Consider the following 27,329-nt stretch of genomic DNA (forward strand, 5'->3'; position numbering starts at 1 on the left):
GGTTTATGCATTGTGACCCTTGTCTTCTTTTTGGCTAAGTGGAGGGTACAGTAGCTGCCCCCGTTGGGATCCTGTTCCACCCTGACTGGGAGTGAAGTTTCAGAGAGACAAAGTCGGGAGGACAGACAGGGATTTATGGTGGTGTAATTAAAAGAGGGTTTGAGATGCAATAACCAAAGTCATTCATTTCTTTCTGCCCTAGCAACTTTTGTGGCTTACCACTGGGAGAGGATGAAAGAAAGGCTTTGATTTTTTTTAAAGAGGGTGAAAAGCAAGTGTGAAATAGAGGTGGGACCCATGCTTGCCAAGATGCTCCCTCCATCAAATGTTTCCTGCCAGGCAAACCTCGGGAAAGATTTAAAGAAAGGGTTACCAAGGACAAACCCATGGGCTGAAGAGATGACTCAGCGGGCACGAGCATTTCCCACCAAGCCTGACAGCGTGAGTTTGACCCCCAAACCCACGTGGCGTTAGGAGGGAACTTACTTCCCACAAGGTAGACTACGTGTGTCACACACACGCACATACACGTACATGCATGCACACACGCGCACACACACACGCACGCACATACATGCACATGCATGCACACACGCACACACACACACAATGTTCTTTCTTAAAAATTACATTTTCAAGACCTTTAAAAGGTCTTTTTAATTTAATTTAAATATCTGGCTTCATTCATTTTGCTTTAAGACAAGGTCTCGCTATGCAGCACTGGCTGGTCTGGAACTCAAAGTAGATCGTACTGACGTCAAACTAGAGGAACTAGAGGCAATCTGTCTACCTCTGCCTCCATACTGCTGTGACAGGCATGCTCCACCACCCCTGGCTTGGTTGACATTATTTTCTATTTCAGAATGGGAAAACACTTCGTTCCAACAAGCTAGAACACTTAGCAGAGGGCCCAGCCGATTGGTTAACACCGGGAACATCTGGTACGAGCTTGGACAGAGGAAATGTTTTCTGTCTGTTGAAACTAGAAGAGTAGGTAATGTAGAACTTAGGGACGACTGGCTCCATTTTGGTTTTTAGCCTGATCAGTACAAATGCTAACTTCAAAGCAGTCACTTGTGCTGAAGATTGAGAAACTGAGGGACTCCAGAGTCCTTCTGTGTGGCCATCTTCTTTGGAAAGTTCTAGGTTGAAGAAATGAGTTCAGTTTTCATTTCTAGTCCAGGGCAGTGACTTCATTCTTTTCTAAATGTTTAGTGTCTGAAATTTGATGAATTATTCAGACCTGCCATGCTTTTGTTTAAAGCTGGAACCAAGCACGCTAGGGCACACCTTTAATCCCAGCACTCAGGAGACAGGGGCAGGCGGATCTCTGTGAGTTTAAGACCTTAATTAGGCCACCTCATCTACACAGTTCCAGACCAGCCAGGGCTATCTAGTGAGACACTGTCTCAAAAGACCAAGCAAAGCAAAAATAGGTTTTAAATGTGGCTGTTAAGGTTGGAACTTTAAATTAGCTAGTTTACTAAACTGTTTCCTGTCTCCTCCTCTTTCCATGATATTTTGCCTTGCCCAACTTCCATAGACTGCGGGAGACATAATTAAATGTCTGCAGAAACTAACTCAATTCGGGAAATAACCAGGCTAGCTTAAAGACAAACAATTATATTTTTATTTATCATAAGGGGAAAACTCACGAAACTGAAGCAAGAAGTCTAAGCTCAGCTGTGCAGCGAGGGAACCACAGAGAGAAAGAGAGAGAGAGAGAGCACCTGGGTCCCAGAAAGCCACACCCTAACTTGGCCCCACCTCTTAAAGATAATTGATTAGCAAGACTTCCCCATTAAATGTCACTGGGACTTTTGCTTTTTGGGGGGACAGTGGGGAAACTGTGTTAGTGAAGACCCTGCTCTCCCGGAGTTGTACCTATAAACATGCTGGGGTTCTGGGGTTCCAGGCTGTGGCCATGAGAGAATCCCACCTGATTCCCATCCATGGGCCTGTCCTTCCCTCATTCCCTTGCAACCGCTAATTAGGGTTCTAGGACCCAAGCCACAGAAGTCATGCAAGTGCACGCTCAGCTCCTGAGTTCGTTCTCTCTCTCTCTCTCTCTCTCTCTCTCTCTCTCTCTCTCTCTTTCTCAGGTAGCTCAGGCTGGCCTGGACCATCCTGAGTATTCGTCCTTCAGAAGTGGTTGTACTGTGAGTGTGCTCCATCACACGCCTGAGTCAAGAGCTCCTTTGACATCGGTGTCGTTTGTGAAACCTAATCTGTATATAATTTAGGGAACATAAAAGAACCACAGAATCAGAGCTCCACAGGGCACAGTTACAGCCTGGCTTAATGAGAGGCTTGGGCAGAACAAAGAAATAGCACTTGACCAGACACGATCCATCCACAAAGGCTTTCGGCAAATTCACTATGCCGTGTGGATTTCCCATTTCCTGAGAATGCTGGCTAGTTAGCCTGTCCTGGATGGCTGGAGCCACACACAGAGAAAAGCCAGTTTCCCATTGAGGTTCCCTCAATGCCCAGATGCAGTCCAGTCCTCTGAAGACTTAACTCTTACTTTTTTAGTCTGGTTGGTTTCTTTCTGGGCTTCTGTGTTGTAGGATATGGTAAGCACTTGAATGCGGTCTATGAGCAGAGTGCTCACTACCAAGTGGTGGGATATGAGGTAGAGCACCTACCAGAGCCAGGGCAGATAGACCTGCTCCAGGCTGGGGCTCACAGGCCTGAGGCTCTGCTCTCACCAACCCTGAAGGGGAAGAGCCAGCTGCCAGGCCGTGTGCTAAGCTGAGCCATGCAACGGAGAGACTAGCCACCACTTAGTGGTTTAAGATTTGGCTCATGCAGTCAAAATAGGTTAAACACATGCAAAAAGTCAGGCCCAGACCAAAAAATCTTCTAAACGGATATAATATGTTTAAACATGTGCTTGGACGCTAAAGAAAATCTTTTAAAAATGGGTATGAAAGTCACGGAAAAATAAATAGTTTAAAAATAATAAAGTGAAGCCTTTATAGAGCGAGTAAAGTATATAAGAAATAAGCCATGTAAAGATAGGAAATACAGCCTGGTCTACAGAGCAAGTTCCAGGACAAGCTCCAAAGCTACTGAGAAACCCTGTCTCGAAAAAAAAAAAACAAAAACAAAACAAAAAGATGGGAAATACACAGGGTGTCTGGATCCTGTATGGTGCTTTGCTGACTCTGAATTTTTTAAATGCTAATGTACAAAAAACAATAGCTTCTGAGAGACATTGGGTTATAGAAACTGCTAAATTAAACCAATCTATATTTTAAGAATGTCTTAACTTCAGAATGGAAGTCAGAAAATATGTTGTGTTGGGAGAGAGGTTGTGCCTTTGTTCCACAGGAAACAAAAAGCTATAGGTCTCTTCAAAATTAATGAAGATCATATTTGATTGGGGAAGACCTTCTGAATATCTTAGCTACAAACATTAAAAATTAAAAGAAAAAGACTTCAGGTCTTTTTAATACACTGATCCCTCTAAATGGCAACAGTTCTGAAGTTGATGAGACCTGATAAATCTTGTTGTCTACAGAGTCCTCATGACTTATTATATGCCACCCTTTCATATGAATAAAGATTTATATTACAGTTTGATTATACGTCCAAATGGATTTATAAAATTGACAGATGTCTTTTACCTGCTCAAATATAAAACAAAAAAATCCTTAGCTAACTTGTACAAACCACACATTCTGTATTTGGGTTAATGCAGTTATATATGTTACCTTTAAAAGTTTATGTGTTTTCACAAAAGGACCAGACACCAATAAAAACAAGTAGCCCATGTGATCCAACCTCTCAGAATGCCTCTGTTGCAATTTCCTCAAAAATCTGCATCCAAAACAATTTTAAAGCTGCTAGCTTAGATGGTATAAAGTCCTCCTAGAACTTGACCATTATTTCAATTTTTGCAGGGTCCCCTAAAGATGCCATCACTCCCAGACAAGAAACCCACTTTCTCAAGAGGTAGAGTGGATGGTTTTTAGTAAGTCAGCAGGTTATGGGTGTTTGTAATCATTTAGGGAGGTTGGTTACAAGCTGTTACTGGTCATGGTCAGAAAAAAAGTTAAACGAAGGAGATTAGATTCAGGGATCTCTTTCTGGAGGGAATAAAGAGAATATAGCATAGAAATTGGAGCATCTACACCACTTGTTACACCTGCGCTATGCTGTGCTACGCCTGTACCACACATGTAGCATACCATCTGCACTACAAGACCATTCATGTTTGTGAGCTGAGCAAGGGATGGGGGACATGGGTCATCCTTGATACAAGAATGCCCACTTTATTGTGTTCAGGGGCAGCTTATATAGTGCTCTGGCCACACCCCAGCTCTGGCCATACCCCAGCTCTCAGGATCTTTCAGCTGCAGCCACCAGAACCCACTCCCCTGTCTCATGCTCAGAGCAGCTGCAAACACAGGAAAACAAGTTGTTTTGCTCAGAGCAGCTGCAAGCAACTTACTTATAGGAAATTCAGAGTCTGAGGGTCTACATCCCCCAACAAGAAATGATGGAATAAAAGGGTAGATTGTTGAGTCTACTTTTGAACAATTACTAGGCTCAAATATTTTACATGGATATGGACTTTTATATATTAATACAATTTTAAGGTTATTTTTATTATAATATATTTAGGCTTCTAATCTTGTTTAAGGGATTGTATCTATGCAGATAATTTTAAAATGTAATTTGAATTTATTTTTGAAAGCTATTTAGGATAATAAACACAAGTTAATAGTCAACTATAAAAATCAATCTCATAGTCACATTAGCTATGTCAAACAGAAAAAATATTTTAAATAGATAGATGGTCTTCACACACTTCAAAGACCTACAGAATACAGCATTTAAAAATGTTTTAATAGCATATGACTTTTCGTGACAGTGAGACATGTTTGCTCCTAGCAGCATCAATTTACTTCAAAAAAAGGGTGATGGGCATTGAAAAACCTCTATATGGAGCTTGCTTTTATTGTGCCAAAGCTAGCCACTGGGCAAGAATCTTCCCTTACCTTGACTGTTGACAGTATGCCGTCCAAACAGGATAAACAGGACACAAAAGACAGCAACTGCCGAACTTTGCCAAGACATGGTAGGACGATCCTTCAAAATTCCTGCTTCACAAAAACATTTGCTAGATAATCTAGGTCAGTAAGCCAAAGATGGATACCCCAATGCTGCAAAGGAACCTTGGATGACTGTCCAGGCAGCCAACTATTTCTGTCATTTCTATAGTTTTGGACATTGTTTGCCCTGAACTTCCTGTTTACTCAGGAAATATTATATCCTTTTCGGGTCTCTGATGGGGATAAAGACCAGATAGTCACTTTTCCTTGTCACCAAATTCAGAAAAGAAAGTTCCATAAGAGGTAAAAAGCTTATTAAGATCAAGAAACATAAAAGCTTAAATTGTTTATCTAAGATGTTTTAAAGTCTAAAAAGATACTTTTAGGATGATAATGCAAGTTAGGATAAAAAGTAAATTAGGTACAAAACGTTGGACTCACTAAGATAAGATAGATAATACATTCTCTGAATTTGCCAAATACAAATGGATTGGACATTGTGAATGTAATTCTTACCTGATAATTGTTCTTATTGTATATAGTTTTACTATATTAGAGTTAAAGCCTTTCCTTTTTATTTAAATAAATGGGGGGGGCATTATAGAATATTTGTATACTATATGAAGATATATTTTCTGTGACTGGTGTAATAAAAAGCTGAACAGCCAATAGCTAGGCAAGAGGTATAGGTGGGATTTCCAAGGAAAGGAAGGAAGAGGAGGAGGAATCTAGGCACATAGGAGAAGCCAGGAGACATAGAGAGGAAACAGGAGGTGCAAGATGGAAGAGAGATAACACCATGTGATAGAATGTAGATTAATATAAATGGAATAATTTAAGCTATAAGAGCTAGTTGGGAACAAGCCTAAGCTATAGGCCAAGATTTCACAATAGTAAGTTTCTGTGTAGTTATATTTGTGAGCTGGCAGCTGATGAAAAGCTTGCTACATTTCTGAAGTGCATGGGGGGATCTATTTATCACCAATCACTTGGCATAAATTACTTCTGTGAGTAACCGTGATATATGACAGTCTCAGTTTAGGAAGCAGGTGAATCAGCAGTTTTTGGTATTTTTTAGTATTACTGGGGTTTTTTTTTTTAATTTTTGATTTTTTTTTTTTTGAGACAGGGTCTCATGGAGCCTAGGCTGGTCTTGAACAATCTGTATAGTAGATGGCCTAGAATTTCTAAATTGTCAGAAAATGATCAAACTATCACTAGGTCTCCCAGACTGAAGAAGAGTCTTTCCAGTAGCTGGGTTGTGTCCCATATCATTTTGGAAGAGCCAGAGGCAGCTACATATTCTGCCTCTGCCTTATCCTCAATATTGCTGTCTGTCAGAAAGTTAATCGTGAGGAAGGGTCTTCTGCAGATACAGTGTTTTCAAGGGTCTGAGCCTAAGGAAGGGTCTTCTGCAGATACAGTGTTTTCAAGGGTCTGAGCCTGAGGAAGGGTCTGAGCCCGAGGAAGGGTCTTCTGCAGATACAGTGTTTTCAAGGGTCTGAGCCTGAGGAAGGGTCTGAGCCTGAGGAAGGGTCTTCTGCAGATACAGTGTTTTCAAGGGTCTTCTGCAGATACAGTGTTTTCAAGGGTCTGAACCTGAGGAAGGGTCTTCTGCAGATACAGTGTTTTCAAGGGTCTTCTGCAGATACAGTGTTTTCAAGGGTCTGAACCTGAGGAAGGGTCTTCTGCAGATACAGTGTTTTCAAGGGTCTGAACCTGAGGAAGGGTCTTCTGCAGATACAGTGTTTTCAAGGGTCTACTGCAGATACAGTGTTTTCAAGGGTCTTCTGCAGATACAGTGTTTTCAAGGGTCTTCTGCAGATACAGTGTTTTCAAGGGTCTTCTGCAGATACAGTGTTTTCAAAGGTCTGAGCCTGGAGCAAGAATTGCATTTCTGATTCAAGTCAGGGCCAAGGAAAGAGCAGAGGTCCAAGGAAGGCCAACTTCTCAAATCCACTCCGTTGAATGTTTAGTTACTTTTAAGATTTTCAGTTGTGTGGTGGGGCTGAATGTGTGCACACGTATGCAGGTGTCAGAGGCTGAAGGGGGCAGCTCCCCCTGGAGCTGAAGTTACAGGCAATTGTGGTCCTGGGAACCAAACTTGTGTCCTCTGTGTGTGTGGGGGGGGGGAGGAATGATCCTTGCTCTTAACAGCTGGTCCCTTTCCAGGCCGTTTTTTGGGGGCCGGGGAGATCAATGCTCTGGTTTACCTGGAGGACTGAGCACCGGGGAGATTAAACTGCTTCCCCAGGGCAGCTGAAATTCGATCATTTCTTCCTAGTGCAAGGCTGACTGACATTTCTTTTGCTTTCAAGACAGAGTCTCGTGGAACCCAGACTAGCCTCAAACTTGTTCTGTAGCATAAGAACTAGCTCTGCCAAGGCTTAATTATATAAAAATAAAATCAGCTACTGCCTATAGACTGTTACTGCACGTATAACTAGTACATTAAAGACACACTTACATACTCCTTGCTGTTTTTATTCGGGGGGGGGAGGCTGGATTTTTGCTTATTTGTTTGTTCATTCATTGTTTGTTTTTGAGTTCATATTGTCCAGGCTAATCTCAAACTTTATGTGGTACTTCTTTGGCCACACACACATTCAGGTGTGTATAAAATTAAATGAATAAATGTAAAAATAAGTAAAAATATGCATAAGCCCCTTGGTAAGCCAGTCAGGAAAAGAGGCACAAACAGTTGGTGTGAAGAGCAAAAGTGAAGGGAAAACAAGCGTAGGAATTTGAGATGGCCCAGCGGGTGGCAGAAGTCAGCAGGAAATGGGAACATCCCTGCTCTACGTGGAGAGAACTAAAAGCTAGAAAAATAAACCCAAAAGAACAAGTTTTCTTTGGCAGAAAGCAAGTACAAAGCAGCCTAATAGATCTTTTTTTCTTTCAGAGTCGGAGGGTTTGGTGAGCGCTGTCAGTGCTTCTTTGCTGGCTTTGCCCTGGTATGCCTTCTTTAGTTCGCTTAAAAATAGCATTGTCTGCAACAACGGAAAACAAGTTGTCCATGACGGGAATGGGCAGCACTCTGGGCCCATGACTTCTGTTCTATACTCTAACCCCAGGCTGAGTCGCTGAAGAGTAGGAAGACAGCTGATGGAGGAAGGTCATTGGCTAATAAAGGAACTGCCTTGGACTGTTGATAGGGCAGAACCTTTTTTTTTTTTTTTTTTTTTTTTTTGGATTTTCGAGACAGAGTTTCTCTGTAGCTTTTGGTTCCTGTCCTGGAACTAGCTCTTGTAGACCAGGCTGGCCTCGAACTCCCAGACATCCGCCTGCCTCTGCCTCCCAAGTGCTGGTATCAAAGGCGTGCACCACCACTGCCCAGCCAAGTCACTTTGCATCAGACCAAATCTGCCGCTGTGGCAGCTTTTGTTGCAAAACTGCAGGTACTTGAGCTTCTGCTAATTCAGGCAGTGGGCCGCTGCAAACTTAGCCAAAGCAGGCAGAATGGGCCTGTGTGGCCGAGTATGTCTGGGGCCAGAGTCACGAACTAAAAAACAGCACCCAGGAGGGTGCTGTGTTAGCTAGAGGACTACCCGCGTGAGTCGGGGGCAAAATAGCCCCACGTTGGGTGCCAAAATGTAACAGCATAAACGAATGCAGACAGATTGTAAAAATATATATAGCTTTAATGGCGAAATAGACTTACAGTGCGGAGACCAGGAAAGCAGAAAGGGCTGGCTGGAAGCACACTTGCCAAATTTATAGGCCAACATTAGCCCGAGGCGAACACGCCCCCTAAGGGGTGGGACTTATCCCTACAGACAGCCACCAACCCTCTCCTGCCAAGCATTGTTTTCTTAATGAAGCTATCACACCCCCTTTTTCAAGCCCACTGTTTCTCCTTGGTTCACCAACAAGGCCCTTGTGCACAGAGCGTCCACCAACCCAACACCGTGGAGTCTGCGATGCAGTACGCCTCCCTATGTACTTTACGGCTCTAGCTATCTTTATTCTTTAAAGCCAAGTATCACACGACCCAGGCTGGCCTCAAACTTTCTACACAAGGGTAACCTTAAATTTATGATCCTATCTCCTTCCCTGTCGAAGACCAGCTAAAACTCATACGTTCCAGAATGGAAGCATGAGGATTAGAATTATTGAGAAAGAAAACCAGATATAGGAGAAACGAGAGACAAGCACAGAACAGCACAGGGAGGGACACTCAGTGAATCTGAATCCTGAATTTGTCCATGGTTGTTCTTACATTTTTAGGCCCCAACACAAGGGGAGAGAAGGCAGAAGATTGCTTTAACAGGACACAAAGGACAACCAGGACAGTGACCTGCTTTAATACTTGAGACGTTATGCCGTTACTTCCTGAGTACGTTGTTTGATGTTTTGGGCAGGAATATGCAGTGAACACACCCTAGACCAAGTACCCTGTAGGCAGCCACTCCCTACATCAAACCTCCTATTTTAAAAGAAGGAACAGAAGTAGGCTTGAATTCTCTGACCTTTGGTCAGGGAGAGCGGATCCACCTCTATGGGCCATCTTAATGTCCAAACCACCAAGTAACCACACCCTAGGTCAGGGCGTGTGGCCAGACTTGTCAACAGCTTTGAAAGAGCAAAGATGAGCTCAGACTCTGACCGCCTCTAGCGGAGGGACAGGTTCACATCTGTGTGTGTCCTCAGGTACTCAGAGCCAGTGCCTAGATGGCAGGCATCCTTCACCGCGCTCAACTCCCTATGCTCTTACCTTTCATCTTCAGAGTTCAAAGAAGTGCTTATTATGATTTCACAGTTTGCTGAACTAGCATCCAGGACCGAGATCACAGGAAATGGTACCTCCACCAGCTAACCAGACATGAGCACACTTGGCAGAAATCCCGCCTCTGTGTGGTGATGGACAGTAAAGAACCGCTCAATGACTGCCCTGGGCAATCCATCATGGCCTCACGCAGGGTGGATGCAAACGGTGTCTCAGCTGAGTCTCTTTGTTAACAGCCAGGGCTTCTCTGGGTGAGCACCCGAGCAGGCGTTATTTACACTCATAATGAATCAGAATCCCTGGCCAGTGTGCCAGGGGCTTGCCATGCCTGCCTCCAGCCCCCATTGAGAGCTCCATGGTGAGTTACACCCTTACCTAGCCTACATGAGACTGTCTCAAAGAACCAAAACCAAACAAGGCTTCCAAAGGCAGACATCCAGGTAAGGCCAAAATAACAAACACACACACTACATAGGAGACAGTTAATGCCAACTGATCAAACATTCAAGTGTATACATGAAAATAAACAATAAATGAGCTTGCGGTTTTTTAATTAAGGTTATTTGTAATGTATAGCAAGTTCATAGTTTTCAATCCCAGTTTTTAGTATAACCCCACACTACGTGGTAATTCCACACTACATGGTAACCCCACACTACGTGGTAACACCACACTACGTGGTAACCCCACACTACATGGTAACCCCACACTACGTGGTAACCACACACTATGTGGTAACCCCACACTACATGATAATCCCACACTCAGTGGTAGTGGGATCTCAAGTTCAAGATCTGGTAAAATTGTCTTATAGAAATAGGGCCTGGAGAGATGGCTCGGTGGTAAAAAGCACTTCCTACCCTTCCAGGAGACCTGAGTTCAGTCCCAGCACCCATAGCAGGCTGCTCACAACCATATGTAATTCCCATTCTGGCCTTTTATAGTGCACACACACACACGCACACACTAAAAAAATAAAATAAATCTTTAAAAAGTAAGAATTAAAGTCTTTTCTTAAAAAGAATATATCAGCCAAGGGTGGTAGCTCACGCCTTTAATCCCAGCACTAGGGAGGCAGAGGCAGGTGGATCTCTGTGAGTTCAAGACCAGTCTGGTCTACAGAGTGAGTTCTAGGATCCAGGACTGCACAGAGAAAACCATTATACCCAGATTCGTGGAGTCCCCCCAAAAATCAACAAGGAGACCGAGTCCTGTATGTAAAAGCAAAGAGTCATTATTCTTACACAAGTTTGCAAACTCGGACTCTCCATGTGCCCGACATATTGGCACAATCAAAGAGCCCTGAGCACGTTTAGGGTGGGGTTTTATAATAGCAGAGGGATTTTTAAGGTTCAGGATCCCTGATATGCTGACATTTGTCTAGGGGTGCCCTGGACAAAAGGGGATGGGTGCATGCTGGACTTCAAGTGAAGTGATCCTATTTATAATAGTTGCAAAGTTAGGAATTTCCTTTGGATGGTTTGTTCCTGGGTGGAACATGGGTGGTCCCAGCTTGTGGTCTTTCTTGGAACCAGGGATTGCCTTAGGGTAAACTGAGACTCAGGCCTAACCTTCCTGTTGGTCTATCAAACTTGTCTCGGCAGGTGTGCAGCAAACTGCCCTGGCTCCTACAGAAACCCTGTCTCGGAAAACTACACACACACACACACACACACACACACACACACACACCTTTCCCATTAACCCCTGAACACTAGACAAACGTTGTTCTGGGAAAGCTATTTCCCCCCGAAAGTCGAGGCCTGTCTGATGTAAGAATGCCTGTGAGGCACACCGTGCTATTGCAGGTGAGATGATGGTCTAATTTCTAAGCTACGTTAAGGACATAAATGTTCAATTCCAGAAGCAATGTAATTCAGTGACTGAGTCCAAAGAATTACTTAGGGCAGTGATGAAATGGACGCTGGCGCCTGTTTGGTGGCCAGAGCTCTGCCTGGATGTCACATTCACACGACACGGGGACCTCGATGAGGTAGGCAGAGTCACACCTGTGGACCAGCACACCCTGAGCCCTAACTTTGGGTTTATTTTCTGCACGTCTGAGCGTGGACTTCAGCTCGCGAGCTCCTGGAGGCCAGAGGGCAGCAGACTCTCTGGAACTGGGGGTACAGGTGGTTGTGAGCTACATAACGGGAAAGGAGGGAGCCAAACTTCGGGGCTCGGTGAGAACGGCAAGCACTCTTAGCCACCTAGCCATCTCTCCAACCCAGAAATGATTTTTCACGTTGGGCCACAGTCCTCACATGTGTCTCTGTTGATTTAAACAGCACCAGTTTCTTGGGGATAGACTGAATAAGCACTTTCTTACCAGCTGTGCTTTGGAGACCCAGCAGGAGGGATGTTGTTATTCGCTGTATTAAACACTTTGAGCAGCTTTTTGAGATATAAAGTGGCATTGCCAAGGCTGCCCACAGATACAGCCGAGAACTGAGTGGGTCGGCTAGATTCTCCCATGCTAGCTGGGAAAGTCGTGTCCACAGAGGGTAGGGGGAGCTGGGACGATGACATTTAACATACAGGTCCCACAGGCATGCCCCTAGCATGCGCTGAACAGCCCCTGGAGCCGTTACATATTTAAAGGGATTGTGGGAGGTGGGTAGCTCAGTGAGTAAGACACAGCCATGAGGACCTGAGTTCAAATCCCCAGAGATCAGCAATGTCAAGCGAGGCGGAAGTACACTTCCTCAGAGCTCACAGGCCAGCTTCCCTGGCATACTCCTGGCTGGCAACAAAGACTGTCTCAAACAAGGAAGGGCAAGGAGCTCCAGCGGTTGCCCTCTGACCTCCACACATGCATGGTAGCATGTGTAGGCCTGCACTTACACATAAACATGCAGACACCAACACACATCAAACACATACACACAAAAGGCAGTGGGGTCAGTGAACCGGGCCCATGAGCAAAGACGCTCACTACCAAGTTTCATCTCTTTAGATCTGGCCTGGTGACCCCCACAGAGGGCGGAGAGAACAGACTCTCGCATGCTGCCCTCTCGGGCCCAGAGAGATCCGTGATGAAGAACACTGAAGACCTGGGTTCGATTCCCAGAATCTATATGGTGATTCAGAACTGGGGTTCCAGAGGGATCTGATGGCCCCCTTCTGGCATGTGTGTGCTGCACAGATACACCAAAACACCCACACACATAAAAATAAATCTTTTTTTTATGAATATGGTTAGCAGACTTTGGAGGAATAGTGGGAACTCTTTAGCCAGGAATACCATGACACCTCCATAAAGGCTCTCTGTGGAGCCTGAATCCTGAAACCCCAAAAGACATAACCTGAAAGCCGGGCAGCTTCCTCATTTATGCACTGAAGTAAGGTCTGGATAGTCCTAACTTCCTCTAGTTGGAAACAGCTTCCAGGCAGTTCCCTCCTGGACACACATGAGAAACAATTAAACCTACAGTTAGGAAAACAACCAGTGAGTCACAGGTACTCCGGGAAGCCATACCAGCTAGGACCACAGGGCTGTTTTTCACTGCCGTCCAAAGGGTTCCAACCCCTTCCAAATATATAAACTTCAGAATTTAATGAGCCGAGGCCAGTTCTCACACACAGACTTTTTTCTCTGTTTTCGTTGATCTCCTATAGCCCAGGTTTGATCTCTTGTACCTCAGGGTTGCTGCTTTTTAACCACGGATGACCTTGAATTCCGGATTCTTCTTTCTCCACCCCACAAGCACGGGGACTACCTCCAAGTCTGCTTCAGAGAGACAATTTTTTAAGCTCTCCATCTTGTCTCGAGGGCTCAGAAAGCAGATTAAGTTGAGACGCGCTCTCCCCTCCCCCACTTCCCGACAAGGCAGTACCATCCTAGGTTAGGCCCCCTTTGTTAGTACACAGGGTTGAGCCTCGCCAGAGGGGCCACAGCTGGAAAATGTAAGCCCCTCTTCTCAGTGGGCTTGTGACCTTCAGCGTGTAAGCTCTTCTCTATACACAAACTGCCCACCCGTGGAGTTTGGGAACTTATATTTTAAGGTAGATGTTTACAGAATGAGCTACTGGCTAAGAGAGATAGTGGATACATTAAATGCACGTCTATAAAAATAGTAAATGCATAGGATTTAGTGAAATAAAGTAGAGATGCCAAATAAGAAAAAACAAACTACTCATCACCCGTGTCTGTCAGGGCTGGAGGCAAGGGAAGACACGGTATAAATGGAGAAGCGGGGATGCCGCCCAGTGAGGCTTGAGCAGTCTGCGTCTTTAACTCCCTCTTCCACGTTTCAGTTTCTGAAACGTGGCCGCGCGCCGCTGCTCCCAAAAGCCCACATTTTATAGCTGGAATCTTCCTTCCCGGAAGCTAGAAAACAGCACAACCAACTGAGTATCATTTCCCTTAGAAAGGGGCACCTTTCAGATCCCGCAGCTTTTCCTAGAGTCAGAGCCCTGGAAAACAGCCTTAAACGCCTCTGGCTGGTGACTCGGATAGCTACCTCCCATTAGCGGTAGAATACAACGCGGGACGCCCCAGTCCTTCGGGCTGCCCTGAAGCTCAAGTGATCTGTAACTCCCACGTGGAATCTGGAACCGAAAAGATGAGCTGCCCTCAAGCAAGAGGGTGCTCCTCCCACTTCCATTACACCCACCAGGAGAGCACCCCAGAGCATCCAGCCCAAACCCCATCTCTGGGCGGCAGCTCAAACGCAAAAGCACCGTCTTTCTTCCCGCCTTGGGAGCATGTGGGACAGGCGCTGTGGCATCCTCTGAAGCTGGGTACCGTACCCACAGACCCCAGGCACGAACCGGAGAGGAAGCATCTGCGGGCAGAAACGAGTCCAGGTCCCCACGCCTGGTGGCCGAGGACGGGGAACAAAGCAAGCTTGTCCTTCCATCCTCCTCTCTACGTCCGCGATGTCCCGGAGTGTGTGTGTGTGTGTGGGGGGGGGGGGGCTGCATTCTAGCAGGAGCTTCAGTCAAACACTTACCTTCATTGCTCGTGGCCGTGTGGTGCCTCCAGCTCCTGGGTGCAGGTCTGCGTCTCCTCCCGCTGCAGCGCGGCGACACGTGGCGCTCAGGGTCTCGGAGCACGGAAGATGGAGAGCTGGGCGCGCTCTACTGCGGATTGCATCAGCGACTGGCCCTGCAGGCAGAGGCAGCCGGGGTGGAGGACCGGGGATGAGCACGTAGTTGTGTTGCAGGAGGGGAAGACGGGCGGATCTGACAGCACCTTTGATCCATTTCCTCCCTGCTCCTTGCTGAGAAACCCTGGCTATCTGCTTCCCCCTCCCCAGTCACACAGGGCACCAGGGTCTGGCCTCCGATCGTGGAAGTTTTAAGATGTATTTTAGGATAGTAAGGAATAGGTTGGATTTTTCCAGGGTTGTGGGTCTTGTCTATCGTGTTCTCTCCACCCTCGGGCTACTTTCAAATGACCAATTCCTCTACTTTTTAAAATCGCATTTAAATAAATGTAATAAATTTTGTGTAGGGTTGGGCACGCACTGTGGAGGAGAACTAGCTGGAGTGGGTTCTCTCCTTCCGCCATCTGAGCCCTGGGATGGGCTCTCAGGTTGGGCAGCTCACTTTCTTAGTTTGTGTCCTCTGATGCACACAGTTTTCTGGTGTGAAATTGCCTGGTCACTTCCCTGCCCTACACACACACACACACACACACACACACGCGCGCGCGCGCGCGCGCGCGCGCACGTTTTGGCTGAATTTCTGTGTGGAGCCTCAGGTTAGGCTCCAGCTGACTGACTACTCAAGGGTGTTTTTGTTGAGGGGAGTTACCTCCCTCTAAGGATATGGCAAACTTGATGTTCAGTAAATCTAAAGCAGACATCTTTGCTGTCAACTTTTCGTTCCTAACTCCCTGGAAAAGGATCAGCCTTGTCTGGGACCGTGTGTTTGCCTGTGTTCTATATAAAACAAACAAGGAAATAAATAAATAAAAATGATTGTTTTTTTTTTTCTTTTCCGGAGCCTGGGATGGAACTGGTGACCAGGTGAGCGCATGGCTGAATTATCTGTCTGGCAAACGCACTGTTGTCTTTGTACGCAGCACAGCAGTAAAAGGTTCTTCCGTTCCTGTGGCTGTAAGTCTAGGCATGGCTTTAACTCAAGCAGCACTAGGTGATCGACTGATGAATGTAGAAATACATGGGTTACTCCACATTGTATAAGGAGTGGGGTTTTCCAGATGGTACATTGCCCTGGGAGACAACTTTCCTAAGCAGCCTTTGATTCCATTCTAGGAGAGGAGAAGGAGATTGCACTGGGTAGACCCAGAGAAAGGGCCCCATCTCTCGGAGGTCACCCATCCAGCACGACTGATACAAAGCTTGTTCCTGGAGAAGAAAATAGACTATGAGTTTATCAGGGCAGATCGAGATGGGGAGGGCACACAAAGATACTAAAATCACATCAAGGGCACACAAGCATACTAAAATCATTTCAAGGGAACCAGGTTTCAAAATTTATCAGCCCTGTCAGGCGCTGGTCTGATTTGCTATCTGATCAATGCTCCTTCAGCAGCCTGAAGCCTCTTGGACTCTGCTGCAGCCCCCTCTTTACTCTGTAACCCCATATATGTGGATATGGATATACAGATATATTTACTATGTGCCGTGATATGAGAATTAAGATTAGAATCAAGGAACCTCGTTCGCCATGCCGTGCTACCAATGAGGTGGGTTCGTAGGGCAGATTGCTGTACACTCTGCAAACACAGAAGCTGCTCTGTCTGTATGGACCCCAGCGACTCTCACCTTTGAACCCCCCCCCCCCAATTCCTTTACTACAGCTCCAATCTTTAGTTATTTGTTCTTCACAATTTCTTCTCCCCAGGGCACATTCAAGAAAGAATGCATCCTGGGTAGTTCTTATTGTCAATTTGACACACTCCAGAGTCACCAAGAAGAGGGAACCTCCCTCCGCCTCTGCCTCCCAAGTTCTGGGACCACAACCCTGCACCACTGTGGCCAGCAAAGTATATGCTTTTGAAAAGCAGAGAAAAATCAGATTAGAGAGAAGTCTAGGAAGACTTCCAGCTGGTCAGGGTGGACGGGAGTGGGAGTGGGGTGGGGGGTTGGCAAGGGAGGCTAAAAGCAGAGATTAAACCCAGCGAGTCAACTGGGGCAATGGGAACATAAGATGGCCTCCTGAACCCCTCGGAGGGGGTAATAAGAAGACATAGTTGTAAGCTAGTGGAGGGGGCTCGGATTCCCCTCCCCCCTTTAAGTGCAGCCTGTGAAGATATTAACCAATTAACGTTTGGAGCGTGACTGGGTGAATGCCAGTTGTCAGCAGGATGTCTGTGGTGATAGAGCATTATGAAAATATCTCTGACATTTTGAGTGGCTGGGAACCTTTGCTGGACCTCAAAGTTAATATTAGCCAGAGTTAATAATACATCTTGAAGCCACTTAAGACTGTTATCCTACTGTGGGCTCAGCTTGCTTGCTCGGCCTGTCTTAATGATGACTCAAGTTAATCACTCTTGTTTTGATCTCCAAGGATGTCCTCAGACACCAGCTTTCTGGGACTGTGCTTGGATCTGAAGCCACTGAACTTAGGTGATTGCGATGAGCCTGGGATCTAGTGCCGCTTTCGGAGTTTATCAGTGTAGAGGCTGTGTGGATAGATGGCAGAGCCTAGATGTGGGCGGAGAGAACATTGCCTGCATTTGGAGGGCTTGAGAAGAAAGATGTGAATTCATAGCAGGGAGGGGATCTAGGGAGATAGCATGGTGGATAAACTGCATGCCGTACAAGTGCTAGGTCCTGGATTTAGTCCCCAGAACACAGAGAAAACTCCCCTTGTACACGCTCATAATCCTAGAGGTGGGAAGTGGAGTCAGGCAAACCCTTGAGGCTTACTAGCCAGTCAGCTGGTCCTAATGGGGGCGCTCTGGGCTTATGCGAAACCTTATCTCAAAACACAAGGACAGCCTCTTAGTGCTGCTCTACTGCTGTGAGGAACAGCTTGACCGACCAAGGCAATGCTTATGAAACAAAGCTCACAAGTTCAAGGGGTTAGTCCATTTTCATCACGGCAGGGAGCACAGCAGCATACATGCCCTGAAGCAGTAGCTGAGAGCTACATGCTGATCTGATGGAAGAGAGGGAGAGAGGGAGAGAGGGAGGGAGAAAGGGAGAGAGAGGGAGAGAGAGAGAGAGAGAGAGAGAGAGAGAGAGGGAGAGAGAGAGAGAGAGAGAGAGAGAGAGAGAGACTGGCTTGGGCTTCTAAAACCTCAAAACCCATCCCCAGTGACACATTACCTCCAACAAGGCCACACCTCCTAAGCCTCCTAATTCCTCCAAGTAGTGTCACTCCCTGATGACCAAACATTCAAATATGTGAGCCTCTGGCGGGGGTGGGGGAGGGGTGTCATTCCTATTCAAACCAGCATAAATGGCAACTGGCGAACAATGTCAGAGGCTGACCTCCATACACACATGAGCACGCACACACATATACATGAATGCACACATACACACATGTGCACACAGAGAAAAGGGCCCTGTCACGGAAGCTGGAAAGCATACAGAATAGTACCATGGAAGGGAAGTTTCCCAGAGAAGGTCGGCTGTGTGGGCGAGCGTGGGGGTGGAAGGGGGAGTGATGTGGGAGTGTCTTCTATCTATCTGTTGCTTTCATTGGTTAATTAATAAAGAAAACTGCTTGGCCTGATAGGGCAGAATTTAGATAGGCAGAGTAGACTGAACAGAATGCTGGGAGTATGAAGGCAGTGAGGCAGACGCCATGATTCTTTGACCCAAGACAGATGTAGGCTAGAATCTTTCCCGGTAAGCCACCACCTCGTGGTGCTACACACATTATTAGAATTGGGTTAATCAAGATGTGAGAATTAGCCAATAAAAGGCTAGAACTAATGGGCCAGGCAGTGTTTAAAAGAATACAGTTTGTGTGTTGTTATTTTGGGTGTATAGCTAGCTGTGCAGGAGCTGAGCGGGACTAAAAGCAGGCCTGCTTGCCTCATTACTACAGGGGAGTGTCCTGGCAGAGGGTGGAGGGGGGCTCCTGAGAGGATGCAGAAAACCCACAGGTAAGACCACAGCAGCCTTTCAAGATGTGGGGTTGGAGGCTGACTCATGTTTGAAGAGGTCAGATGGTCAGATGGGAGAATCTAATGCCTCTGGGAATTTTCTTGGCTTTTTCCTTTCACCACCTACTACCTCCACCCATCCCCCCCACCCCCATGTCTGTGAGTGTCTATATCTTTGTCTTTCTTCTCCCTCAGGATTCATCCCGTGTTCTTAACATTTGGTCTTTCATTCCAAATGCTCTCCATGCCGGATAAATTCAACATTGGCTAATTCCATTACTTACCTATTGAGAGACCTCTTCCCTTCTAATAAAACCCTGACATGCCTCATATGCCCCAGGATTTCTCAGTTCTGGAACTCTCTTTGTAGACCAGGCTGGCCTAGAACTCACAGAGATCCACGTGCCTCTGCCTCCTGTGTGTGTGCCCGTGTGCGGGCATGAGCACACGGGTGCACATCCTGTGGAGGCCAGAAGAGGGCATACGATTCCCTGCAGCTGAAGTTACAGGCTGATATAAGCTGCCTACTGTGGGTCTTCTGCACAGGCAGGATGCGCTCAGAAGCACTGAGCCGCCTCTTGGGACCTGAGACCGACTTTTACACAGGATGTGCATAGTTCTTTGGGAGGAGGAAGCTTTCTCTTTGACCTGCAGTGTACTTACCGGCTCACACTCCCCTGGACAAGGAAGGACAAAGGGACTGAGTTTTGGTCAAGGGAACTTAAGAGGAAGTCCCCTGAGGAGTTTCACCTTCCCACAAGGAAAACTGGAAGTCGGCAAGATCCAGGTATATAGGGCTTTTAAATTTTATTTATTGTTTATATTATTTATTTACTTTCTTTTTTAGACAGGATTTCTCTGTGTAACCCTGGCTGCTCTGGAACTCACTTTGTAGACCAGGCTGACCTCAAACTCAGAAATCACCTGCCTCTGCCTCCTGAGTGCTGGGAATAAAGGTTTGCACCACCACCACCCTGCTGAAAATTTGTTTGTTTGTTTATGTGCATGTGTGCTTTGTTTGCATGTATGTCTGTGTACCACATATGTGCATGGTACCTAAGGTGGCCAGAAAAGGCACCAATGCCGTGAAACTGGAGTCACAGATGGTTGTGAACCTCTATGTAGGTGCTAGGAGCTGAATCCAGGTCCTCTGGAAGTGCAGTCAACACTCTAAACTGCTGAGCTATCCCTCCAGCCCCTACATGCAGGTCTTGATTTGACTTACTCAGAAGACACTTTTTGCCTCTGGGACATGGGGACATCAGCCTTCTGTGGGATGGACTTCCTAGAACACATCCCAAACACTTAGGTCCCTATTAAACAGCCCTAGTTACCACTTCACGTCATTACAGGAGCCCCAAATGTCTGTGCGCCTTTCCAAAATGCTTCCAGCGGTTCAGAAATATTGCCTGTTAAGAACCATTCAAGGCCAGAAGACTGTTCTGTGGCTACAGGATTGTGCCGCACAACTGTGAGGACCTGCCTTGGAATTCCGAGGGAGTAGTGTGGGGAATATTATTTTCAGATGTGACTATAGTTAACGCTGCATTTGTTTAACTCTGCGAAGCTGTGTTACTGTGGCTGTCTAAAGCAGCTGATGGTCTAATAAAGAGCTAAACGGCCAGGAGCAGGATAGGCGGGGCTGGCAGGCAGAGAGAATAAACAGAAGGAGAAATCAGCAAGGAGAACAAGGAGAAGAGGACATCAGGGACCAGCCACACAGCCACCCAGGACACAGCAAGTCACGGAGAAAGAAGTAAAGAAAGGTATAAAAAAACAGAGAAAGATAAAAGTTCAGAGGCAAAAGGTAGTCAGGTTAAATTAAGAAAAGCTGGCAAGAGACAAGCCACACCAATACTGAGCATTCATAACTAAGAATAAGCCTGTGTTTATGGTTTATTTGAGAACTGGGTGGCGGGACCCTCAAAAATAGCAATAAAAGTGAAAAAAAATCACACCGCACGGTCCTACAAGGGTCTATCATCCCAGGGCTTCTGTGGGGATTTGTGAGGTGGGGAAAGAAGCTGGGGTGTATTCAAACCAGGTGGTTCATGCAGCAGAGGACAGCAGAGAGATCCTGTCTCAAAACAAGGTAGCCAGGGAGGACTGGCATTCCAGGCTGTCTCCCGATCTCCACGGGTAATTGTGGGCTGAGGAGATGGCTCACTAGGCAAGAACGTTTGGTGTACTCTTACATACATGCATGAGGACACGCGTTCAGTCCCCAGCACCCACACGATGAGCTAAGTACAGATGTTGGAGCTCCCATAGCCCAGCCCTGCAGAGGGCAGGAGACAGGAGGCTCCATTGCTGGTGTTTACCCGTCTACAATCCTAGTTCCACGGTCAGTGAGAGAATAAGACGGAAAGTGGTAGAGCCAAGCTCCCGGTGTCCTCCTGTGGCTTCCACGCGCACACACATACACGTACACACAGGGACTTCGGGGTTTTAGCATTCTATAATTATATGCCCATCACTTTAATCTGTAAGTGTAAGAAAGACCAGCTGACCTCTCTGGAGCACGGACAAGGTGGGTGGGCCTCTGACATCACCCACCCCGGTCAGCACCTGCTGCAAGGTTTTCTGACCTCCTCAGCCTATGTAACAGTGAGCACATTAGGCACCAAAACTGGCTTTTAGTGGCAAAACTGGAGTCTATTTATGCTCTTTTTAAAGGTCAAAGTCTTCTATAGGCCCAGCTGGCTAGCATCTCTGTGTATCTGTGTAGGTGTGTGTGTGTGTGTGTGTGTGTGTGTGTATACGTGTGTATACAAAAGATGGTGCACACGAGTGCAGGTGACTTCCCAGACCAAAGGTGTTGGATTGCCAGGATCAGAAGTTATAGATGGTGGAACCTGCTTCCCACTTCCCACGGGAGCTGGGAGCAGAAGCCGGGTCCTCTGCAGGAGCAGCCAGTGATCTTAACAACCAAGCCGTCAATCACTCCAGTCCCCAGGAACGATTTTATCCTCCATCCCCACCCCGTCATTAGAAGCAGAAGTCTGGGTGTGTAGCACACACCAATAATGTCAGTGGAGGCTAGGGCAGCAGAATCCCAAGTCTGAGGCCCAGCCTGGGTGATAAAACAAAAGTCTATGTTTAAAAATCCAAAATGAACAAAGCCCAGTTACACTAGATTAAAACTGAGTTTTGAAGCTCAAATATTTCTACAGGGATATTTTCAAAGTATGACATAATATATTAATATTAATACTCATTGCTCACAGTTGAGCACACACTAGTAAATCACAAGAGTGAGTGGAAGATGAATTGCAGAGGTAACTTTTGGGACCGTTTGAGTTTCCACTAGCTACCACCAGAGGGCGCTACAGATTCCCATATTTTCACAACACCTTGTGTTTTACTGGATCCAACGGTGTCTATGACATTTGGTTATCTATATTGTATGCGGTTATCATAAAATTAATTCTGGATTTACATTTATGCATATTTTTATGTACTTCCGCTGTCTGGTCAGCAACAATAGACACATTTGTGTTCGTAAGAGTATGGCGTACCACACCATCTCAGACACTGGTGAGAATAGGTTGATACAATCTCTACAGAAATAAATTTGGCAACTGCTAACAAAATTTCAAAATGAAATCAGGTGTGGTAGCTCATACCTATAGCCCACAACTTGTGCCGAGGCTGCAGGATTGCTGTGAATTTGAGGCTCACGGTGAGATCCTGTCTCAAAACAAACCAGGAAAGGACAGCTCAAGGTTACCTTACTATAGTGTTCAAATTCATGAGGTCCTAGGTTCCATACCCAGCACAGGAGAGAAGATATTCAAAATGAAGCAGCAATCCTGGTGGACACCTGTAATCTAAGCACAGAGGCCGACGAAGAAGAACTGGGAGTTCAAGGCTAACCTAGACTTTGTGGCATTAATGGCCACTCAGGGCTATATAAAGTGACCGGCTCTCAAAAGAAAAACCCTCAAGATTTCTTAGTCACTTAGACAAATCTTGTTTAAATTGCTTGCATGTGGTTAAGAAGAGGAATAGGACCAAAAGCTACGGAGAAACCCTGTCTCGAAAAATCCAAAAAAAAAAAAAAAAAAAAGAGAGAAGAGGACTAGGCTACACAGAGTCTAAAAATAAAAGCTGAGCTCGCTAGCTCAAGTGTGTAATCCCCACACTAAGGAGGCAGAGGCAGGAGGACCAGGAGGTCCAGGTCGTTCTCAGGTTCACAGCCCGGGCTCCTGAGGGGGGGGGGGGGGGGAGATGACTCAGTGGTTAAGAACGCTTGCTGTCTCCCAGAGGGCTTGAACTCAATGCCTAACTGTCACGTCTCAAGGCTCAGGGCCACCTGCAACTCCAGTTTCACGGGATCTGACAGGCTTCTCTGCCATGGACACCTGGACACATGTAGCATATGCATAGATAAAAATATTAAAAAATAGAGAAGTCGACCATGGAGCTTGCATTAACTCGGGAAAGACACGATCTGCGGAATCCTGTCGTCGTCTGTCTGTCGTGTGCCCTCCCCCCCCTCCACCATCCCCCTCCACACCCCCATCCTCTCTGCCGGGATTTGCTACCCGCCAGCGGCCACCATTTTGCCACTCTGAGAAACCTCATTCAGTGTGAGCCCTCAATGAGAGCAGGAAGTTTTTCTCACTGGTCAGAGAACAGATAAGGTCTATTGAGTTTGGAATGGTTATTTCTGGCCCTGCCCTGGCTTTCTTGTTTGCCTGGAGTGTGGGGCGGATCTCTGGGTATTGCTGGCTTTGGTCTCTGTGGACTGAACGCGCAGGTGACATTCCTGGATGTTAGAATCTCTTGGGAAGTTAATTGGAGCAAGTCCAGAGGAAAGGCCAGGCTCACGGCTCATTTCCCAGGCCTAACTGCCAGATGAGGGGAGCTAAGCTTTGCATGTGTTAAAGGAGTTCCAGAAGATCATCCAAATACCTGATGGGCCAGGGCTATCTCTCACTGGCTCTATGTGTGCTTAGCCTGCATGACGCCCTGGACTGGATCCCCGGCACTACAAACCCCGGTGTGGAGGTGCACACCCATAATCCCAGCACTCAGGAGGCAGGAGAATCAGAGGTTCATGAAGTCATTCTTGACTAAGTTTGAGGCCAGCCTGGGCTACATGTAGCCCAGGTTGCACAGAGAATTCAAAACCAGCCTTGGCTTTGGGAGACCCTGATGCAAAGAGGAAACACAGTGGTCGTTTCTGTGGGAGGCACTGTGTGTGGTAAGGGAAACACTAACATAAGGAAGTTTGCAGAAGGCTGCGGAATCCCTGTGGGTCTCATTCGGGACTGCAAACTTGAGGACGCTTCGGGTTCTGAGCTCAGAGCCGGAGTCCTGGCTTGCTTCCTCGCCGCTCTGGGGTTGGGGTTTGTGGCGCTCTGGTTCTAGAACTCTCAGCTGAGTGCTATTTACTTGTTTGAGGAACTGGCAATGGAGGAGAATGTATGCATTTTTCAACCTGACTGAACTCCTCAAACCAGCATCACCCACCACATTCTCCCTCCGCCAACCCTTCCATTGGAGAGCATGCCAGGATGCTGAACGGACATCATCTCCCCTGGGTGCAGCTTTGTTTACATACTGAGCATTCAGTGTTTTAACTGTTACATTTTACACAATTTATATACCGTGTCTTCCAAGCCAGAAAAGGAAGGGACAGCATCCTGTTATGTTTGCAAACACACACACACACACACACACACTCACACAGCAACTCCATATTATCTTAGGAAATTCCAAAATTGATCTCTGCATCTGTGGATGTCACCTGGCCTGGTCTGGTACAGTGTTTGCCTAGCACACAGCCGTGGGTTCAATTCCCAGTACTTCCTAAACCATAGTGCAAGCGTGTAATCCCAGCATCTGTCTACAGCATGAGTTTGAGGCCAGCCTGAGCTAGCACACGATGTCGGAAGAGAAACAGGTAGGAGGCTTTCCCACCTTCTGCTTGAGGAAAGGCTGTTCAGGTCTAATCTGCCAACAGCATCCACCTGGGTCCACAGACAGGCTTCCTCCTCAGCCTGCCCATGGGTCTTTGCTTGCTAAGACTATTGCCATGAGCTACAGAAGAACCAAGACCGGTGTGACCGAGCCCACACCGCCCCCTTGCGGGCAGATATAAACCAGCATAAATGAGCTCCCCCCCTCTCCCTCCCATAGGCAGACCTCTGTTCTCCCTGGTGTGGACGCAGAGGTTGGAGGTTGGTCCACGGCGTGCAGGAACACGCCGGTGAAAATACACTGGTGGCGTTTCCCCAACAGATATGTGGATTTCAGCCAGCCCTCACCATAGCTACCTTGGCAGACAATGTGCTGCCCCCGTGGCAAAAACCACCCCACGGGCCGGCCCCCATGCTGCCCCGCTCCACCTCAGAATGATCTGCTGCCGGAGACGTTGACCAACACAGTCAGTGTAAATTAGAAGCTCAGTAGAGCAAACGGAAAAAAAGCAAAGCCGGAAAGATACAAAGTGATAGATACAGTGTTCTGGAAGTTCCATCCTCACTGAGGGCAAAAGGTCAAACTCCCTCCTCCCTTCCTCCTCCTCCCCCCTCCCTTATTTTCTTCCTTCCTTATTCTATAGGTGGAACTTGGGTTCTTGCGCTTGTGAGGCACAAGAGCTATCTCTTGTAGTGGCATTGCATTTGTATTTTAACAAATAAAGCCTGCCTGAAGGACAGAGAGTAAATCAGCCCCACTCGTCAGCCTCACTACCAGGCAGTGGTGACACACACCTTTAATCCCACGAGCCATAGGAACCCTGCTGTGTAGCATGCCTTTAATCCCAGCCCTGGAGGGATTATAAAATGGGAGGAGACAACTCTCAAACGCAGTCTCATTCTGAGACTCCTGGAGGCAGGATCACAATTTTGGATTGAGGTTGAGGTAAGAGCCAGTGGCTGGCTGCTTTGCTCTTCAGATCTTCAGGTAAACTTTATTTATGAAAATACAAATTAAATGCCGCTACAATCTCTCAGTCCCATCTTGTGTGTTTCTTTCTGCAAGAAGATCATTACTTAGTAATATATTGATCCGTCACGGGCTCTTCAATTATCATTATCAGTAAATACCTAAGGGCTGTGTAACGATGCCTGTATCGTGCATAGATTTATTACAACTCGCCAAAATCTCTTTCAGGAGACAAAACAAGCCTGTGTAGCCGTGAGCCACAGAGTGCAATCTCAGAGACTAGTGTTGGACACCATTGGATCACGAAAGAAGGTTCGAGAAACTATAACAACCCCTGAGACTAACCCATCATTGTCAGTGTAAGGCTGATTACACCGTAGCTATAGATAAACTAACACAATACAACCCCTGAGACTGAACCATCATTGTCAGTATAAGGCTGATTGCACTGTAGCTATAGATAAAATAACACAACACAACCCCTGAGACTAAACCATTGCTGTCAGTATAGTTATAAGGCTGGCTAGACTCTAGCTATAGCTAAACTAATACAACTCCTGAGACTATACTCCAATGACACCTAAGACGTGAGTCATTCCCATTTTATAGACGTCGTCTTGCACCAGAGAAGTGAACTCCTGCTGTGCAGTTCTGGTTCAGACGGGTGTTAACTCAGCTCTTTTGCTGTAGAGAGGGCAGCTCCGGCAATGACACCAACAGGACCTGGGTTCTACAAATAGGAGCAGTGGTGCCTGCTTCCGCGAGACTACAAAATCAGACGAGAGGAGTTAAGTGGCTTGGGTGACCGCTGTCAGGATTCTACGTAGCATAACCTCACTTGAGCCCTGATGGAAATTCCTACAACAGATACATAATTCAACCTTTTGATTTTGTTAGAAGTATTTTCCATGTGTGTGGAAATTGGTTCCACATTGGTTGTATGCATTTACATACATATGTATGTATAAGGGCACACATATGTTGAGTGTGCATGTGGAGGCCCACGGTTGAATCCCTCGCCCCCAGACTGCTCTTCCACCAAGTTCACTGAGGCAAAGTCCCTCAGGAAAACCCAAAGTTCGTCAGTGCGGCTAGTCTTGGTAGCTAGCTTCCTCTGAGGTTACCTGTCTTCACCTTCCCAGCCTAGAGTTACAGACAGGCTGCCAAACCCCCTCCACATCCACACAGGTCCTGAGAGTCAGAACTTAACTGCTAAGCCCTCTCGCTAACCTCAACGGTCTAACACTGGACTTGGCAAACTCTGGAAAGCGGTGTGTACAGTGCACAAGGACATAGACGTGGCTGAACTGGTGTGCTCTCAGGGCCTTTCTGAGCGATGCTCTGTGGCCTTCTGGTCACTACATTTAGCTAGTAACAAATCAAGACTCCAGGGATACTTGGTTTTCAAATGACAAGTCATCATTAATCTGTGAATAAGCCACAAACTATCTGGGATATACTTTATTAAAATACTCAAAGTTCATTTGAGCTCCTTGAACTCCTGGAAAGCATGGGGAGTGGCAGCGAGTTTTAGGAGGAGGAGGTGTTTTCCTCACCGTGTGTCCCCAGTCTGCGGGGATCAGTGCAGTTTAGGTTTTTAGTAAAC

General features: G+C 46.6%; 1 protein-coding gene across 1 annotated transcript in view; it reads right to left on the minus strand.

Moving 5' to 3' along the window:
* Bcat1 (branched chain amino acid transaminase 1) overlaps positions 1-15,319 on the minus strand; it is a 71,707-nt gene extending 56,388 nt beyond the window's left edge. Inside the window, exons 1-2 of the mRNA XM_041644222.1 lie at positions 15,262-15,319; positions 14,745-14,899 (exon numbers count right to left, since the gene is read on the minus strand). Of these exons, the coding sequence (XP_041500156.1) occupies positions 14,745-14,899; positions 15,262-15,304 (198 nt within the window). The 5' untranslated portion in view covers positions 15,305-15,319. The remainder of the gene's footprint in view (positions 1-14,744; positions 14,900-15,261) is intronic.
* Between the last annotated feature and the right edge of the window lie 12,010 nt (positions 15,320-27,329).

The sequence above is a fragment of the Microtus oregoni genome, unplaced genomic scaffold (genome assembly GCF_018167655.1).
Source record: "Microtus oregoni isolate MIOR12 unplaced genomic scaffold, Mior012 000002F_ref0000024, whole genome shotgun sequence".
Classification (NCBI taxonomy): domain Eukaryota; kingdom Metazoa; phylum Chordata; class Mammalia; order Rodentia; family Cricetidae; genus Microtus; species Microtus oregoni.